Below are 21,047 nucleotides of genomic sequence, written 5' to 3'. Positions count from 1 at the left end.
ACAATGAAATTTATTAAAATGTAGTAACTGTTTGCAGTAGAGTGTGCAAAACAAAGAAACACTTAGAATACAAGGTATTTTAAATTAAGAAGACTTTTATGACTTCCCTATCTTGCTGAAAAAGTTCCATGAGCTGTCAGCGAGAGAAGTTGTGAAAAATTTGGGGGAAGAGGCTGCTTAGTAGCAGTTGTTTGAAGAGACTGCAAAACAGCCTAATTTAAGAGCAGTAGTAGTTTATCAGTGGGAAGACAGCAATTGCTGAAGTCTAAGATAAAAAGTAAGGCAGGTCAGATGGAATAGAAGAGCAGGGAATAGTTTTATTTGAAATTTCTGCCAGTTAAGCAATATTCCTGTAATTGAAACAAACTGTCTCCCCACTAAAAAGGATATCACCTGGTTACTGGACACACAGATGTGTACCAGTGAAAAGAGATTAGGTCTATTATTATTATAAAGCAGGTCTTGTTTCTGATAGTGCTGTAAAAGTAATCTTTTTTATCCTTTTCTTACCTGCTTCATTGGTTCTGATCACTCGTGATGGTGCACTTGGGTCTCCTGTCCCAATTTTATTGGTTGCTACTACTCTGAACTCGTACTCCACCCAAGGGTTCAGTTCCACAGCCATAGCAGACTCCATGTCACCACTTATCAGATCTGGAACTGGAAACAATAAACAAATGTGTAAGTCACTCAGAAATATGAAGCTGGCGTGCAGTATCTCAACAGAAAGCAGACTTTGTGGTACAACATGGTCACTAGAAATGATCGACATCAAGGATCTAATATGTCAGGAATCGCAGCTAGGTTTTTGGCACTGTAGTATTCCTGAAAAGACACAGATTGAAGGATTTAGGGGAGAGCTTCCTGCTTATTCACAGATGCATCGTGGCAGGTGTCTTTGTGCTGTCCTTTCAGAGCTGTTGCTAAGTAACACAAAAGGAATAAAAAAATGAAAAAAAATCAGTGATTTTAATTTGTTGTTGTTTTCTGAAGAGTATCTGTTCCTGTAGTTGTCAGCAAATATTACTGTTATGATCAGGAGTTTTGAATAGTCTACTTGTGCTGTTTGAAAATTTTTCTCACCTGTTTTTACGGTCTGCCAGCCAAGAGAAAATGGACTGCGTGCTTGCAGGTTGTAGAGGGAGATAGGGCTGTGATTGTCTGCCCCAGGACTCCAGGAGAGTGTTGCTGTTGTGTCTGTAATTTCCTCCACTATTACAACCCCTGGGGGACCAGGAGGACCTAGAAATAAAGTGGAATAATCAAACAGACTACACCATCATCGTGGATGTGCAGCATTAATATAGGAGATGCATTCTGTAGGGACCCAGTGGAGTTCAATAGCCATGAAATACGAGAGCTAAGATACACAGTGCTACATCATGGAAATACCTCATTTCCATGATTTCTGATGGTAAACTGTGATTGTTGCTGTTCTTTAGATGCTGCATGAGTGAACATCCATTAACTTGTCAGAGTGACAGCTGAAGAACTAAAAATAGAAACAGATTAAAAAACACACCCAAAACTCTGTTATAATTGTTCTGAACCTAAAATTAGAGGAAAAAAAGAGGAACTTTAAGCAGCATCCAGGCTAGACTGAACAGTCACAGTCATCTCTTTGTGTGAGACTTGTCAGTGAGAAAGACAGATGGCAAGAAAAATGAAGCACAGGAGGATGTTCTTCATGAAGAACAATAACGTCACTAATACCTGAATCAAGCATACAGCACTCATCCTTTTTCTCAAATTCACTCACTCAGGATAGCCGCATAGATTCCTGCTGGAAGTCCATTAACTGTTTGATTGAAAGCTTCTAAAAGTAAAATATAAACCCAAAGCCAAATATTTTAAAGGCTGAAAATTATTTATGGGCCATTAAAACCCAAAAAAATCACAGGAGAACTCCTTAATTTGAAAACGAAAGGATTATTTTTTCCATTTAGCTGCTCTAAATGAGAATATGCTAATCACCATTTGTATAGGCCATATGACTGCTGCAAAAAGTGAGGTCTCTGGTAACATAGAAGACTTTGCAAGGAAAAATGTGGCTGTAACATTCCACTCTTATCCATATTTTTCTTATTTAATTCTTCTTGATGATTGATACGACTAGTGTTTTGAAGACATTGTCCATTAACACTTGCTGAACTAAATTGGAGGTGGGTTTGTCCTGGTTCAGGATCCTCCTCCAGAGTTGTTTGTAACCAGATGTTTTGGGGAAAATGTGTGTCTCTGTCATGTGTAAATGCAAAACAAAGTTCTTTCTTGTGGTTTCTTATACTTGAAAGCTTGTATAAGTCCTGGAGGACAGAACATGATACTTCCATATAATATTCATATTATATTCATAGCTAAAATTATTTATGAAAAATATAATTTTATTTTTGCATCCAAGGCCCATCCAATTGTTTTCCATCTTCTTGCTATGGAAGGCTGATATTTTGCTTGAGCTTCTAAAAAGATGGAGGACTGTGAAATCAGAAATGCACTAACAGACACCTTCTCCAAAAATGGAACTCTGTGAAGGGAACAAAACTTCATTAATAGAAAGCCATTGCTGGTACACTTTTGAGGGAGCCAATGTTGTTTGAACATATCATGAACTTTAGCAGAGTAGGACATTTGGAAACCTCCATTCCTCTGGGCTCTGGTGAGTGCTGTACTGGCATTTGCTGAAGTGTCAGAGCTCAGCACCTGTGGATCAAGGGGGCAAACGCAGGGACCTGGTGCCTCCTTTTGAAGAGAAAGTTGCAGCCAATATTTCAGCACTGCAGAGTTCATAATTTTCACACAATCAAATCTTTTCTGGCTGGGTTTCTTAGTGCATGATTAGAAACAAATTCATCTGAACATCAAAGGCTAAAAACCCCATTAATAGAAGTATTTGTATATAATGTGATTTTTTTGTCATTTGCAGCTGCAAACAGCTTTATATTTCCTCTGATATGCCTTCAACTAAAACATGGCTACATGAAACTGTGGCAGCAGTAGGATCAGAATTTTGTAATAATTGGACTCAATATCTTTAGAGTGAAAGAAACATAGAATCCTATAAATGAGAGAGCAAATTGTGCTATTCACTTGCCTTTATTTACTTGCCAATGATCTACAAGCAACTAATTGACAGTAAAATGATAGAAATATCTGGCATTTAGAAATAATAGCCACAAGAAAGAGAAAAAATGTTTGAAATTCAGGAGATTCAATGCAGTAAATTTTAGTACTATGGATGTATGATGGAAGAATATTGTCTTCACAACACACTGCAGTCTTCACAGGAGCTCAGGATGTGGCTCTGGGCCATGAGAAGAACAAGGAACAAGGTTTTTGACTTCCATGGGCAGTGAACATCTTCAATGCTGGGAATCTCTCCTCTTCCCTTGCTCTGCCAGCTCATCAGGCTTGTCTTTGCTGCTGTCAGTGCCTTTGGTTGAGTCACAAGCAATGGCTGGAATAAAATGGTGCTTCCCATTGGACACTGCAGCTCCTGGCCCTCCTGAGTCCCATTTCATTTGCAGTGGAAATGGCCTGCTTTTCCTCCTTGGAGAAAACACTGCAGAAATATGTGCTCTCTGCACTCCTGCCTTCCTGCCAAGTGTTTGCTGCTCTTTGCTGGGAAGCACCAGGTCAGATCTTTGTCTCAGAAGATAAAGTCCTGGGGCTAATTTAATAAAATAGGGTGATTCTTCAATCTCCATCCTCAACTGTTTCAGGCTATCTGTTGATCTAGGAAAATATTAGTGAAATTTTTATTTGTAGCCACGAGGGAAAGTTTAGAGGAAAGCTGGGATTTTGATGCAATCATATGCTTTTACTGGGTTGGAGCCCTAGGCCCAGAATTATATAATGGTCCCAAGCACAAACAAGATTAAAGGGAAATATTTTAGTACACTTCCTTTATAACAATATTTCTCCCATGCACTCTGAATGTTGTTAAAGAGTTTCTAGCCACTATATTATAACAAAAGAATATGCACCTTGCTGATATGAAAGGATGCAAAATAATATTTATGCAGACATCCCCTGCTAAATTCTCAATATATTTTGTTGTCAGAGTTTCTCTCCTGGTTTTTTTTAATGTTTTAGATGCATTCCTAGGCATGTGAGTGTGTTATTATGCTTTTGGAGATGTGTGCTCTTACACAGTCTGCAGGGTGACTGCTAAAAAGCATTTCAAATTCCAACAGCAGACATTCTGAAAGTGGATTAATAAAGGACAAAGGCCTCAGTGATGACAAATGTATGACAGTTAGCCAGGACATGAGTGCTATGCAGATGTCACTCATTTTTGTAGAAATCTCATTAAATTTGATGCTTGGATGTTATCATTCATGGTGTCAGTCAGATGGCTAATGCAGAAAGGTTTTTCTCCCAAGGGCTGTGTTATTGCTCAGGATCTCTAAAACAATTTTTTAGCTGAGAATAGACAATTGAGGAAAAAATGCATGGTCTGTTCAAATGCTTATCTGGAAACTAGACAGAAAATGACTGGTCATAAATGCACTACAGTGCAGTCGACCTTCATGAAGAAGACATTTGGGGCTGTGAAAGGCCCTTATACAACTCTAGGAGCATTGGGAACCCACTGTCAAGGATATGAGTCAGTTATCTCCTTTCCACAGCAATTCCATAGATTGATACTTCATTTCAGGACATGCATGACTGCATTTTGGCAAATTTGTTTTCTGTATCTTTTTATTGTTGGAATGATCATCCTGAGAGGTTGTTAGATTGCTTGCTATGATACAACGTTAATGTGAGAGTTCTTGAAAAACAATTTCCAAAAATAGCTGTAGTAACTCAGTGAGGCAGTGCCCTTTCCTAAGTATCCCAGAATATGCACTGATTTACTTCACTGCTGCTTCACCAGGAGAATTCTTACTTTACCAAACAGCTAAGAAGCCTCATATGTAGCAGTTCACAAACACAGATGTTTTGACCTGAAGATTTTTGCTTTTTGAATGACAAGGTGCTCTGGCTGGCTTGTCCTCAAGAGGGTGAGAACTTGAGAAAAAGAGGATAAGAAAGAGGCAGAAACTACAGAATAGTGGGAAAGGCACATAGAACTGCAGCATAAAACAGGAGCTTGACTGCTGCAGCATTAATCCCTTTTGCTGTACTCAGCTATGATTGACTATGTGCTTACATGTGGTAGAGGAGATGATGGAGAGAAATTTGGATGTATAGTAGATGCTAGAGACACTCTGGTTTTAGTAGATACATCCGTGATGCCAGTCCCTCCACATGTGGTTTCTGTAAGGTACATAAGAGCTGTGGGCTGATGGAGAGGTTACAATCCAGCCAGTGTCAGGATAGACAGGAAGGTTAGGCTTAGGGTTGGAATGAAAGTAAAAGAAGACATTGATTATTTCAGCCTGGATAGTCTCAATTCATTTCAGGGAAGAGGGTTAAGATAAATCCATGGTGTACTGCCTGAGAAGTCCCTTAGTGGTACCTCTCATGTTGTGCCCCTTTGCCCTGATGACTTCTCTGCCATGTGCAAACCTAAACATAGTGAATTTGGATGAGGAAACCTTGAGAGATGTTGATTTTTCTGAGCTCAGATGGCAGATTGCAGTCCAGAACCTCTGAGCTGGACTTCTGTGTCGCAGTAGCTGTTGACATAAGTGTATGGAGGGCACAGGGAACTTGAATTTCATCTAAGGTGTAAAAGCACTGCTACCCTAAGAATTGATCCTGGATGACATTGCTAGCAGTTCCCAAATAGAGAAAGAGACTGAGTTTTGGCAATGTCTCTTTCTTTGGCATGGCCTGCTGACCTCCTTCAGTGCTGCAGGACATCCCTTGCCAGCTGTCCCAACCCTGGTCCAGGGTATTCCCTTCACTCTCTGCAGTCCTACTGGGAGCACCAGCACTTCCAGGACTATGTGTGTCTTTTTCAGGCACTGAGTTAATAAACATCATCACATCTGATCTGTAATTTAGTATTTGTTTCTAGACACTTTTTTGACTCAAGTAAGTTCATAACTATAAGTTGATGCTTTTAGAAAAAGCTTCTTAAAATAAAATATCATTTTTAAACTCTTGAAAAAACCAGCTTTTGATAGATATTAATCTGTTGCTATTTCATATAATTAAAACATTTTTAAAAAAATTAAAGGTCCTATTACAAGATCTAATTGCTGGAAATGTTTTGGAGAAGTCTGTGGGCTAAAGGGCTGATTCTACATCTACAGTAATATACTATCTTCCAATGTAATAAATGTGTAAGGTGCTACACTGAAGAGGGCCAAAGTACGGATCTGAACCCTAGCCCTGATCCTACCTGCTCTTATGTTGGCAGACAGACCCTATCACCATTCCACAAGCCCTTTAAAATTATGACTTTTCCAACCAGTGCTTTGGCACAATTAATGGATTACTGTGGGCTGGGGCAAATCCTTACAGGTGATTTGCCATGCCTATCCTGAGGGAGGGGGACTGGGAATGTAAGTGTGTGAACTGGAACTCTGCTGTACGCCCTGGCCTCAGGGAACAGTTCTGTATTATGGACATATTCTGTAAGTCCAAATAATAGGGTTTGTGCTCAGGGCATCTTCCTGGCCTTTGCTACAGCTCAAATGTAATTTCAAGGACCAGCAAGGATCTGCTGACCTTGTTTATGTTCCATTTAATAATGTGTTTGAAGGCCTTTAAGCCCAAGTACTTGTATTTAAGTTTTATTGGCAATATCACAACAGAAAGGAGCATGGTGGTCAACCTAACCAGCAGTTCCTGCGTTATATTTGCTCTGGGTCACTGGAGTTCTGAGGAAACATTACTTTCCAAAAAATAAAGGATAAGAGTGGATTTGTTGCTTAGATTGCTAGTTTTGCCAGTCTATAAGAGGAATAGCTTTAACCTTTTATTTTATTTTTAGACCACAAAATGTGTACTCAAGCCACACATTGTAGTCACAAAGACTTTCATCCCTTTGCACTACCGGATTGTGCTCTGCTTCATTTCAACATCTTACAGCTTGCAGGTAGATGTTTGATTGTTTGATCTCAGTGCTCAGATAACTTACAGTAAGCATGCATAGTGCCTTTGTTTAGCTCTTAGGGCATAGTCTTAAAATAAATGTGTTACGTTGTAGGAGGAAGCTGATTTTCATCCCAATTTCAAAGAAGCTTCCTTCCATGTTTTTTTTTTTTTTGTTGTTTTGGGGTTTTTTTTCCTTGTTTTTTAACTAATATTTGTACTGGTCAAAGGATTTTAATTAGCTCTGTATATGCTCATAATTTTCCAAGGATATACAGCATTTATGCAGAGAATTAAGAGGACTGGGCCTTATTTTTTTTACTCTTAAAAAATCACAGTGCCTGTTGATATCCATAACAATAGAAATCACAATTTTAGCAGTAGGAGTGAAAAGGATAATAAAAGCAAACACAATGAGTAAACAATTACTAAAATACCCAGAAAATAACCGGCATCTAAATCTACTAAAATCCTTAAGTGTAGATGAATGAGATAGTACTGTAAACAAATTAAGAGAGCACAGGTTGGTTTGTAGTGTAACTGACACCAATACATTATTTCTCCTAAAGTATATTTGATAGTAGATATGTAATATAAAAATATTTTATAAATTACTTTTATTAAATTATGAAATCATACAGTCATTAAGGTTGGAAAAGACATCTAAGATTATCAAGTCCAATCATTAAATTAGCCCCATTGTGTCCATCACCAATTCCTCAACCATGCACCCTTTGAAGACTTCCACAATTGGTGATTCTATAAATTCGCTAGGCAGCATATTCCAATACTACCCTTTCAGGGAAGAAATTTTTTTCTAATATCCAATCTAAAGCTCTCCAGGTGCAACTTGAGTCCATTTTCTCTTATCCTGATGCTTGTTAGATGGGAGAAGGGACTGACCCCTGCCTCCCTACAGCCTGCTTTCAGGTAGTTGTAGAGAGTGATATCTATCTATCTATCTATCTATCTATCTATCTATCTATCTATCTATCTATCTATCTATCTTTCAATCTATATCTCTAAAAATATATAAATTATTAAGGGGACTAAATATGCTGAAATGACATTTTATATGGTCATTGATAAATAAAAGGCAACATGAATAAATAATTTCTATGCATTTCATTGATTTGAAATATTTTCTCTTTAGAAAATGGCACATGTCGTTAGCACCTCAAACTCAAAACTTGAGCAAACTTGCCTGGCTGCTGCATTGCTGTACTTTCCTGGCAGAGACCTCATGGTCATCTTAGCTACACTCTCCCAGGCTTAGTTACCTTGTACTGTCAACCCTCACTACCTTTGTTTACACTGTTCACTGCAGAAATTCAAACACTGAGTAAGTAATTTCGGGATCCTTAGTTGTGGCAGACATTTCTCCACAGAAATCCTTTCTTTCGGATTTCTGTGTCTTCGGGAGGCCAGAGGCCTTGGAAGACAAGGTAAACAATTATTATCAGCTGCTGGGGAATGCAACAGGGGCACCTATTTTGATTGGTGATTGGTTCATGTTTTATGTTTATAATTAAGGGCCAATCACCAGTGCAAGCCAGGGGACTGAGTCCTTGGCCACAGCTTTGTTGTGAATTCTTTTCTATCTATGTCTAGCTAGCCTAGCTGCTCTGCAAAACCTCTCTCCTTATTCTTTTTAGTATAACTATAATGTATTATATCTTATATTAATAAATTCAGCCTTCTGATTCAAGAAACAAGATTCACCGTCTCTCTCTCACCAGCTGCGCCCACTCAGGCGTGGTAATACTTAGTCTTTGCTCCTTTGTGAGTAGGTGGAGAAATATTAAGGAAAGAAAGTTTGGAGATGATTTCGCTGCTTCACAGACTGGCAGTGCATAATGCAGCATCCAGCATCTGCCTGAGTAGTTTCAAACCTATACAAACTTACTCTTTTGGTTATAATGAACTGTAAAGCAGCTTTGCAAGACTAATTTGAGAGTAAGAGTTGATCGAATTAATTTGAAAATTTAATGTTACTGAAAGCAGTAATTTGTTATGATAAAAAGCATTTATTTATTAAATAAGCATTAACATCCTGGAAACTTGGTAGCGTTGATTTGGCACTGAAGCTTTCACAGATGTAAATCAATCTTTTTGATTCACAACTTTGTATTTCTAACTCAGTCAGGATACTTCTAAATGTCATGTATGAAATGGATAACTGTGAAAAATAACTATTCTGGTGTCTGTGGTGTCACTATCATCTCCACCAATATGGAGTTTTATATAGCAAAAATCACTCACTCTGCTCTAAATGTTTGAAGCATTGTCCCCATCCATATGAGATAAATATTACAGCAGGTTTTGCACTGATCCTCTAGTCTGCAAGAGACTCTGTTATTCCTGGAAACTGCTTCTGAACCAGGACTACTGCTCATCTCAGTTTATGCAAAAGTGTACCTGTAATTGACTATAGGAAGGCTCATGATGACTTCTGTGAAAGCAAGTAAGACTATCGTGTGGTGTTCCCAACTTCCACTATTTTTCTTTTCTGAACTACAGATGTTTTTTCTCCAGCCAGCCCTTCAAGCTTGCAGAAGAAAGAGCAAGAAATATACAGTAAACAGCTTTGGGAGGACATTTTTCTACCCAAGCTTTTCTTTCTTGCAGCCTGTGGCAAAACAGTGCTTCAAGTGAATTAATTGGAAATTGTGTGTTTAAAGAGAAAAGAAATACTTTTTGCTAAAGTAAATATAAGAAGTATCCTTTTGCTCTTATCTCTGACTTCTGCTGGTGTTCTTCAAAACCTCCCACTCACTGTATAATAGATTTTGTACTAATGGGTTAAATAAACACAAACTGTAAACAAAATACTGTAGCTATTGAACCAATGCACGGTAGTAAGGGTCAGACTTTTCATGGTGTCAATCTCTTTATGATAAAAGTATTTCTTGTTCTAAACATCTTCACAGCAAAACATAGTTGAAGCATGGGATCATTTAGATATCCTCTGAACTGAAAACATGGAAACACAGATAGCTTTGGATTTCAAGAACATAATGTAAAATAGGAATGTAATAAGCCCTTTTTTGGAAGTTGTGCTTTAAAACACAAATTAATTCACCAAGCAGGCATTGTCTCAAGAAAAGCTGACACATTGCTGGCTACAAGATCACCTGAGACATCTGTGAGAGGCAGGTCTCTGGGCTGGGTGTTTGGTACCCATGTTTGTGATGATATCATTATTGTCAGAACATGACATGCATATTTATCCTGTGTTAGAGCCTTCTGCTTAGATAATCACTTCTTTGTGAAAAATTAGTGCAGAGACAACTCAACTAGTGGTGTGCCAATGTTAGGTGGAAAATCAGCCAAGCTGAAGCATTCTGCAATTCTGCTCCTCCGCTACTTAATATTCACTGCAAGTTGAAGATCTGGGTGGATATGTAAAGGCTGGTAGCCAGAAAATGCACACGACATGGGACAAGTATTCTTGGACTGATGTGAAGGACAGGATTGGCATTCACAAAAATCATAAATCACTTCTTCTTAAATGGCTCTTGTCTTCATGTGCAGAGGAAAACATTTGTTGACTGTGCAGTGAGTGTCTGTATTCTCCTGTAAACATTCTTGTTTGCATGGCAAACAGGTATTCTGCATTTCCTTGGGTGAGGAGACAACAAAAGACATAAATGAAATGAAATCAGGTAATGACTTGAAATCAGGTAATGACTCAGGAATGTAAGTCCTTAAGGGTGATTTTTGTTGTAGTCATTCACTCTACTAAAACTATTTCTTTGATCATCAGACAAACATAATTTCTGTCATGGGATTGCACTTGAGGTACCACATTTCTGCAGGCTTGATGCTAGAAAAGTTACCAGCATCTGTGAAAAGCTGTTTTCTCTTCTAGATGTCCTTGAGATGCATCAGCATATATATCATCTGCTGTTATGGGGTCTGATGACTCTCTACCAGAAAATATTGCAGAAAATTTACCACTATCTCCATCTTTGCCCCAACGGAAGGAAGTCTGGTTCAGAGGGTGGCATGCCTGTTATTTAGCTTTTACAGAGCTATTTAGCTTTTCCCTTTCCAATAAACAGTTCAGTGTATTGGCTTAAGCCATGGACAGAAGTTCACCTGAGGGAACTTCTGTTCATTTCTAAGCAGCAGTCAATTCAATGAAAGAAGATAATATTTTGGTTACTGGAAGTGCCCTAAATTGTGTCTTACACGTCCAGATGCTAATTTGTTTGTCACCTGATTTCTGTGCTCTTGGCTCCTCTGTGTTAGAAAAAAGCTTGAACATATCTTGATCCCACCTAACAGCCACCTGCAGGTATGGCATGCTTTTAAGGAGAAAGTGTGATTTGAATCATGGTCTGAAACAGATAAAAAGAGTTATCCTACTTCACAGATGAGCACTGCAGTTGCTGAGCTAAGTTAAAAGTGATTGATATTGCCTCTTCTGCCTTAAATCAGTACTGGCCTTTGATCTGAATCTTCTCTCATCCTCCTCATTTTCAGAGAGTAAAGGACTCTCTGAGGATCTCTACAGAATCAATGTGTGTATCTAGAAGGGATGGTGAATCTCAGATGAATGAAAGATCATGAGGGTTTTTTTTGAGGCACATAAAAATAATAAAAAATCCTCTAATGACGAATTGCAAAAAGTTTTGTAGAGCTGTATTCTGAAGAGGAAATACTCCAGTCACTGGCAGAGCATCTCTTCCTAATGAAATCCACATTACTGGCAGCATTAGAAAAAAAATGCTAGGGATCATTAAAAAGTTTTTCTTACTTTAATATACATGGTTGAATCACATTTTAGAGAACTTAGAGATGTATTTGGAGGGTTTTTTGAGTATTTAGTGCTGATAGGACTTGAATCCTGATTTTGTCCAAACATGACACAGAATGTTTGAAATGTTCCTGAAAGAGATCCACTAGGTCAGAATCATTATTGAAAAAATATTAGATATGTTTTTCACTGCAGATTACCTAAATTCAAGACCTGTGAGGTAATGAATTTGAAAATTTAAATTTTGAATTTAAAAATATATAACACATTATAGAAAGTTGCAGAATAGAAACTTGCTGCTGTCTTTATTTCTTTTGTTTTTCAGACACACACACACATATATATGCAGTAAATTCAGGAATCTTCTTGCACCATTAATTCTCTTCTTATGAATAATTAGACTCAAATAAATTGAGATTTATTTGGTGCTGTACATTCTCTGTTCTTTGTGCTGTCTTTCATTGGATATATTTTTGAAATATAGCTTTCATTGTATAATGCAGAGCAAAGAAGAGCAAGGGCAAAAATAGTGACATTCCCTGGCATATAATCAAGGGAACTTCCAGTAGAGCAAATAGTAAAAATGGTTTCAAAATAGATAAATATTATTTAAGGATACTCTATGTTTTCCACATAATAAATGATACTGAGACATTGCACTTCCTTGAAAATACAGCAGTGAATGTCTGTCTGGTAAAGATCAGGGTGTTAATATCGAGCAACAGAAGTCTGCAAAGTTTGTTTCTGCTTCCTTCTTTTGAGGAGGCTGCAGTGAGGTATAGTACTGTTCCAAGTCACTTGTAATTAAGTGCTGACAAAAAGTCCTTTGACTTGAAAATAGAGAACCAGTTGAATGCATATTTCAGTTTAAATTTAATCAATTTGCTAGTGGCAGTGATTCTGATATTCATGAATATCTAAAGGAGGGGGAATGAGATTATTTTAATTTAATTTATTCTCTATGTCCAATTTAGTTCATGTAGAAACATTGTAAGAGGGACAATTTTTCAAGAAAAAATTACAATGATTTATTAAAATACCATATGAACCCTACAATAAAAGTAATGATTGAAATGGAGTTATATGCTGGTATGATATTATCAGTATTATCCCTGGTATTTTCTGCAGAGACAAAAGGAGAGAAAGAAAGGTGAGAGCATGGGTGTGCTGTAGGTTTGCTTATACCAACACATATAAGAGTTCATAACAAAGCTTCTGCAATCTTAGTTTGTCTTTGGGCTGTAGCATTCAAAAGAAAAGGATGTTTTGTAATATGCATAAAATGAAATTATTTTGACTATAAACTGTACTGGAAATAAAGAATAATATGGCTTTGGATAACAAACTTTACTGCATGAGTTTTCTTCATAGAGGATGACTTCCCTTTTCAGGTGGAATTCTTCAGCGTTAACTGAAATATTTACTGAAACATCTGTTTCTGTTGGTATCTTCTCCTAAACAATGTCCAGTATCATCAGAAGCTAAACATAAAGAAGTTTGAAAGGTGCTACAATTTGGGATCATCGCTGTCAAATTGCACACCACTACGTGCACTCTACAGGCTGAGATAGGGGAGAAAAAAAAATTAGAGATACTGAAATGAAAATGAAGTTCCTGTAAAAGTATAAGGAGAGATAGATTAGATTCTTATAAGTATTTTTGATTTTTGCACTGTTGATGTCTGTAAGGACTAGTCATTCACAATTCTACGCTGAAGGTACTTTAAACATTTTCTGCAATACAAAACAAAATTTCTTGCTCTATCTTAAAATTATCCAATTTAAGAAACAAGAAAAGGAGAAAATTGTAAGCAAAGTATATTTGAATTAAAATTCCACTACAAAGCAGTTATAGCTTTTGCTTCAACAGCATGGTGACATGGTGATGAGACTCACATAAATGAATCCTAATACTTCTTTCAGTGCCTTTTTTAAAATTTAATCTCAGACCTCTTCCTCATAGAATTTAATTTCCACAGGAAATTCAATAAACTAATTTATATAACCAGGATTCTTAAAAAAATAATTTTGTAATCAGTCTATCCTAGATAATAACTAAGCCTTTTTTGTCACAAAAGTTCAATTTAAAGTTGAGATTGCCTTGTCTATCCATAGAGCCTCCTGCTCCTGTTTGAGACAAAGGGGGCACAAAAGACCTTGCATAACCCAGAAGGATGTATCAGATTTCATAAGGCAGCTAAAATGGTATTACATGGCAAGTCAGCTGAATACAACCATCCCGAAAGTGCCATAGCTCATAGAAAACTGATGGTCCTCAAAGTGTCTTTATGGAAATATTTAACTATTACTTTCATGAAAAATGAAGAGCCCTGCAGTCAGCCAGAAACACTTTTTAACATTTAAAACATATATTTACTCTAAAAGTCGTGGACAGGAACGCATCATGTTTAAAGATATTGTGGAATGTGGTAAAATAAATTTTTTGACTTATAATACCCAAATAAATTTGATTTTTGAAAATCTGAAGTTTTTTCAAATGTTAATAAAATATCTACCTTGATTTATTTTAAAAATGTATCATCCACAGCAAGGCTACCCAGCTGTGCTACCTAGCAGGGGTCCATCTCTCTTGGCATTGCAGGACCCACCAGTCCTTATGCCAGTAAGTGAACTGCAAATCCTCAGGTCTCCTCAGTATACCCCTAGTGTTGAATGCAGAAACATTCTGCTTATTTGCTTAATGGAGTTGGCATCCTCAGCATGATCTGGGATCCTTCAGGAAAAGGACTCCGAGTTCCTGTGCATAATCAGCAAGGTTCAATGGCAGGTGAAACAATTTAACAGATTACAGGACTGGGACATAAAGATGCAGTGAACAATTGGTGGTAACAATTCCATGTGTGAAAAACCCAAATTCTTGTCATATTATGGGGCTTATGTTTCACTGCTCATATCTATAATTTTCCAAAAGGCTGCATGCGCACCCCTCTTAGGAAATGAATGAATGTTCCTGAACTGCTAAAGCTGAAAGAATGGCTTAACCATAAAATGAACTTCAAAGCATCAAATAGAATAGCAAAAACTCATTATACCTACCTTACACAGGTCTGTGAAGGCTAATTGTCTGCATTTTAGCTAATCTGGTATACCTTTTGTGCTGTTACCTCTCTTAAAACTATTAACCCACTGTCTTTTGTTTCTCTCTGCAGTGTCTGCAGGTCAGTTTATGTTGAAACTCCTTTCAAAAGCAGCAGGTTAATCACAAATGGCTTCAATAACGTGAAATCCGAGGACTACTGCATGGCACAGAAGTCCCTGGTAGAGCTGTGTGTGGTGGTTGTGTTTTCAGGGAGACCCACACGCATACTCACCCCTAACAAGCAGCTCTGTCTCATCCGACACGGTGTCCGCTGCGGTCTGGACCCTGCAACCGTATCTGCCAGCGTGCATCAGGAGGATGTTCCTGATCATTAAATCTGCAGAGGACGCTTGCTGAAACAGGGATAAAGTGCCAGTTTTAAACTCAGTAAATCTGTGTTCAAGGTAGTTCACAAGGGTGTTTTTTGCACAGTAAACTCTTGAATGCAGCTTTCATCTTACAAAATGTATGTGTCCTAATACCCTCTTGTGAGGATTATCAGAACAGTGCATTTATACAATTATTAGTAGGGATTAAAGAAGAGCATTTCAAGTTTTTAATAACTTTGACTGTGCTTAAAGCACATTGCGCATATTTGCGTGTTCAAAGTGAATTATTCCAACTTGCACAAAGAAATTCATTAAGGAGATGAACAGAAATATTTTGAATGCTATCCATAGTATTCAAAAAGTCATCTTAGAAATTAAGAACTTTCTTCCTCTCCCTCTTTACTGTAATGCAGTGACATTTGGAATATGTCTTGCTACTGTGCTAAAATTAAGATTACTTGAAAGATAATATTGATTGATTTTTTTTTATTAATAGAGAGGAAGTTAATGCTAAATATGAATGAGAAAATATTATATGATTCTAACCCTCCCTAATGAAACATGTATGTATGATGTTGAACATGTATCTACAATGCTGAAAAGTGCAAAAAATATATAGAGAATATAAAGAGAAAACCAGTTCAAATTTCTGTTTTTTAGAATTTTTGCCAACATTACAATTCCCCAAAGTTCACTTTAAGAAACATTAATTGAGTCATATGCATTTCCTTTCTCAGATTTGGCCTACTTTGCCAACCAAGCAAACACTGACTGTCTTTCCTTGAACTATATGTTTCTATCCCATTCAATGGTTCTAATTTGAATAATTTTGAACATGAGTGAATAGAATTGTACCCTGGATTCAAAATAAAATCTTACTAGGGGTGTATTGATACTTCTCTAGCTATGTTGCAAATCTGTCAATGAATTCACCTAGATTCATATTTGCTTGTTTCTTGGCTTATACCTATTCTGTGCTCATGTAGACATATTCAGATCTTTATCCTTATTCATTAGCAAGTTATGAACTCCCTCTTTATAACCAGTCATTCATACATGCATGACCTTGTTTTTCATGGGATTGAATTTCTTGTCTGTTCCCATCTGCTATTTTCATCATCTGCTGCATTGGTAAGATGTCCAATTTGTACCATACAATCGTCATTTGCATACTTCTTTCTTTTATGCCAAGGTCATTAATGACAAGATGAAATAGGATTCATTTCAAGATCCAATCTTCTATAATGTAGTTTTTTTCTTTTTAGGCAGAAGAGTTCCTTTGCAGCACATCTTGGCACACTTCTTCAGTCAATCTTCTCTTCATTTGCATTTTTTGAACTAACTTCTTGTAATATCCCATGTAGCATCAAGGCAAAATCTTTACTGAAGGATATTCAAATGCAAAGAGGGAAAAGGAAGGTGGAGACATTAAGGCTGCCTCTGAGGCCAAAGTGAATGTGGGCATGATCTATAGCTTAATAACCCTGTAGATCTAAGAGCATGATTACCATGGGAGTGTTTTGCCTTCTGAAGTGGCCTAGGTAATGATGTTGCTAAAGGGAAGATAGACCAGTCAGGGTGTAATGCAATTCTTATATTCTTGCTCTGGCATATGAGAAATCACAGCAGGGGAAGTGGATATCTCAGTACTCTTCAGCTCAAAATGCAAAAGAAGAGCACACACTCCTATCAGGAGTCAAATTCAGGATATAATTTTTTTTTTAAGGTGCATAACAGTAGTATTTACTAGCTATTGAAATGGGTTGCTCAAGATCACTAGTGATTTTGGTACAAAGCTTTAGTTACATAAAGGATAATACCAGAATCAGTCCACATTTGTCCTCTATTGAGGGTAATTTACATCTAATGTGTGTTTTAGTGTTAAATGTGAGGAATAGCATAATGGCTAGCAACTGTCTGGTTTCATTGTTCAGGAGCTGTTAAAAACCTTGGCTTTCACTCTAACTTCCAGAGGGCTCATGGATGTGTAAATTCTAATATTTTTATCAGGAAAAATATATGTATTTCATCTGCACACCTGTGTAACTGGGCAGACAAGCATCAATTGAAAGAATCATTGCTGTAAGTGGAGAGCAGCGCAGTGCAATAGATCTCTATGAAATGTTTTATTATAACATAACAGGATGCACAGCCAGCATTCTCGAGGATGTGTGAGTGGATTAAACACTGACTGTGCTTAATACAGATAGGTATATGCTCAGACACTGGATTCTTGATCATAATCAAGAAAACAATGATACATTTTAGCTTCCATTTAGATAAGTAGGAGATATGTTTGACCAAGGACTAAAAAAAATACTGCATTAGTGCTATTCTGTGGCATGCATAAAGTGGTCTTCATAAATTTTACAGATTCTCCCAAGTCTTGGAAGAGAAATTGTTTGTTGATTAGTTTATCCTGTAATGAGAGGCTGTAGGCCACAAAAAGGTCTGGGGGAGGTTAATCTTATGTGCTGACTTTCTATGTCAAGAAAAATTCTGCATCTTGTCCCTGTAGTTGCTACTTAAACTTGAACAATTACAATCCAGTTTAAGAAAAACACCTACTAAGTGGGAATGCAGCAGAGACTCCATTAAGAAAAATATCTAAGGTCAGAAACTTTCTCGTACTTTTAGACATCTGTCAGTGGAAAAAGATGTCATGCTTCAGCAAAGCAGAGACATTCACTTCCCCTTGGGGGAAGACAAAAACTGGGTGATATGAATGCAAACAATGTAGGAAGGTCTCTCTCACCTGGACTAATATGATTTAGGACAGCCTGGTGTATCAGCAACTTTGTGGTCTCAATTTTATTCAAAGTCAAAGTTAGTGGCATTTAAATTTCTTTGTCTAGGTCTAAATTTTGATGCTATTAAGTGTATGTTTTTAAAAGCTCCCTTTTATTTTACTGATTTTATGCTCTTTCTTGACAGGGAATATTTTGCAAGAAGTGTGTTGCAAAATATTATTAGAAAAATCATTTTATTGAAATGCATTTTATTAGAAAAAAATACATTTTATTAGAAAAATCCATGTTCCTTGGTGTTGCATCATGTATTATCCACTTAACCAAGTATCAGCACCTCAATCTCAGTACAAACTTCTACTGTGTGAAATGTAGATCGTATTTTACTGAAGCTAAAACTTAAAAGAGAGCAAACCAAAACTGATAGGTTCAACAACCAAGTTTTACTGATTTTCAGGAAAGCTAAGAGTAACCTTCAACGTCAGCATCAGCTACAGACTTACTGTACACTGCTGATCTTCATTAAGTGGCAAATAAATAATAATAGAGCTCAGAATCCTGTCTGTCATGACTAATGTTTCTCTCCAGGACTGCACATTATTGTACCATTCATTTTATGCTCCCAACCATTCCATTCATTTAGATCTGGGCAGCTCCAATGCTGAATGATATGTCAAGCCATGGCTCTGTCTGCTTCAGCGTGGTATGCTGTCTGAGATAATAGTCATGTCTGCAATGTATCTAATTAGCTGTACATTACTTGTACATATTGCTTGAAGCTATTGCTTTTTCAAATATTGGTGCCATCGATGCAATTGCATTTGCTTTAGATGTGAAAATACTTGCCCAAATTAAAAAAGGCTCCAAGCACCTATAACATTCATTCTTTGCTCAATAGTAATGACATCATTGCATTTGTCTTTTGCACTCATTGTCCTAATATTTGGGGGGTTTGCAGAAACATAAAACCCCAAGCAAGAAAACAAAAAAAACAAAACAAAACAAAACAAAAAAAAATTTCAGAGAATTTTCTGTTGGAGAATTAATACTTCTTCAGCCATCTCCAGTACCCACAGAGAGGAACTTGCATGTGGATTTTTTTTCTCTTTCCATCTCATAAATCTGAAGAGGTTGTTGTGGGAGCCTGGACTGATGCTAGTTAATCACCCAATCAATCACTTAACTGCCCAGGTGCAGAAGGTGTGCACACCATCAGCAGAGGCTACAGCTGCCTGTTGGATAAGATAAGGGAAGAGGCTGACAAGAGGCAGATTCTGCAAATTGGGGTCCTACTTTTTTCATGACAAAAGTCCTTACAGCAGTGGCTAGCTGTGGAAACTCCCTTCCAGAGAAGTGGCACGACATTTACACACAGCCTGAAGGAATTCATCCCTTCTTGTGGGCCATAATTGGCTCAGTTTTACTGATATAAGAGGCATCTGCGATGTCTTATTCTTAGAATGTGTCATAAAGCATCAGACTGATTAAGTGTTGGATGATTCAAAGTATTACATCATCCAGTGTAAGATTCCCTGCCCCAGGGGAAGTACTTGGGCATGCCCACCTAAACCTGAATGAATATAAACCCAGTGGATTTTGTGTTTCTCCCAGCCCTCGAGGCTCAAGACAGTGACAATCACTTTGACTAGACTGGGACGCTCAGCACTGGGAAGACCAGAAAAAGACAACCAACAGAATCCACGCAGTGATGACATATCCCATGTCTCTCTGTCATTTTTTCTTTCCCTGCTCCCACTCTCTTTTCCTATTTCTTTCTCTCTCTCCCCCTTTCTCCCTCACATTTACTGTTAAATAAAAATCGATACTAATGACTTTGACATATGGTCTTGTTTGCACCTTAATTGGGCAAAGACATCTCTCTCATTTTAATAACCAGATCTTAACAGTTGTGAGTTGTTTTGCAATAAACAACTTTTATATATGTTTCTTCCCTCAAATGAAGAGAATTAAACTTATTCTTCCTGTGAGAGTGAGTTCATTGTCCTGAGCCAGTTGCTAGGAAACCTCTCCATTAATCTGTCCATTCATTTGCTGAATTTTATCTCTAAACCAAGGTGGTCCATTCAGTGTATCCGACCTTTTCTTCCGAAGACTTTGCAAATTCTAATTTCTAATCAATTTTTGAAGACTTTGCACAATTTCTAATTTGTCTGCATTTGAAATGGAGCTCACAGTTACACCCTAGTGCACTTTCTTAACATCTAGTAAGTCTTTTGTTCCCTTCTCCCTATCTTCTCCATGAAAGAATTACACTTGTGTTGATTATTACATCATTTATGACATATGCTTAAAATACAGAATCATATGTGGAAAATCTATATGAAATATCATTATTTTGTCATTGTATCAAACCAGCTTTCATTTAATCTGCTTCTAATGCTGCCTATTTTCCACATTCATTGTCATACTTCCCGTCTGCACTCCAACTGTAGTTCTTTGAATGTAGCTCTGATTTATCTTGGAAAGAGGGACAAAAAGCCAAAGAAGTTCATAGGAATGGGTAGTTGGTAGAGATGATGTGTTGACCCACAGCTCTCAACTTCTGCACTGCAAGGGCTTGAGGAGTGCCTAGCACTGTGCAGAGGATACAGGCTGTGAACTCAGCCTGGACAACATGCGGTGAAAACTGTCTCTTTGCCTGGGAAGAGTGTATCTAAAATGGGTAATGAGAACATTAGAAATGATCATGATTCAACAAAAACTTAAATCAAAGGGAAGAAAAGAACAGGCAAGCACTGACTGCCATTGCACGAAAACTTTTATGATGAAAGCCAAAGTGGAGTTTGGGCCACTTTTTTACTATGACTATGGGGGTTTATCCAGGTTTGCTGCCTGTCATCTAGATCTCTTGACAGTGAGAGGTGAGGATGCTTTCCTACAAAGTGGTTTTTATACAGAAGAGAGTGCTTGTGAGGTACTAAAAGCCTAAAAAGATTCTATTCTCTTTAAATTGAGAGCAATAAAACAGTGCTGTGTCGAGCAAAAAGGACTGAGATTTGATCCTAAACAAGAAGGACCTGGGTTGTTAATGATAGCTTTTTCAATGTAAATGATCATTTAAAATATATGAGTGCTTTTACATATAACATACACATTAGGTGAATT

The 21,047-nt window shown here is 37.3% G+C and overlaps 1 protein-coding gene across 1 annotated transcript in view; it reads right to left on the bottom strand.

The window, feature by feature from the left end:
• The window catches only part of CNTN5 (contactin 5), a 607,373-nt gene that overhangs the window by 36,123 nt on the left and 550,203 nt on the right, over positions 1 to 21,047 (bottom strand). Inside the window, exons 17-19 of the mRNA XM_058822197.1 lie at positions 15,078 to 15,198; positions 1,084 to 1,242; positions 511 to 660 (exon numbers count right to left, since the gene is read on the bottom strand). Coding sequence (XP_058678180.1) covers positions 511 to 660; positions 1,084 to 1,242; positions 15,078 to 15,198 — 430 coding nt within the window. The remainder of the gene's footprint in view (positions 1 to 510; positions 661 to 1,083; positions 1,243 to 15,077; positions 15,199 to 21,047) is intronic.

The sequence above is a fragment of the Ammospiza caudacuta genome, chromosome 2 (assembly GCF_027887145.1).
Source record: "Ammospiza caudacuta isolate bAmmCau1 chromosome 2, bAmmCau1.pri, whole genome shotgun sequence".
NCBI lineage: Eukaryota > Metazoa > Chordata > Aves > Passeriformes > Passerellidae > Ammospiza > Ammospiza caudacuta.
The sequence above is the reverse complement of the archived record's forward strand: the minus strand, read 5'-3'. Positions and strand labels throughout refer to the sequence as shown.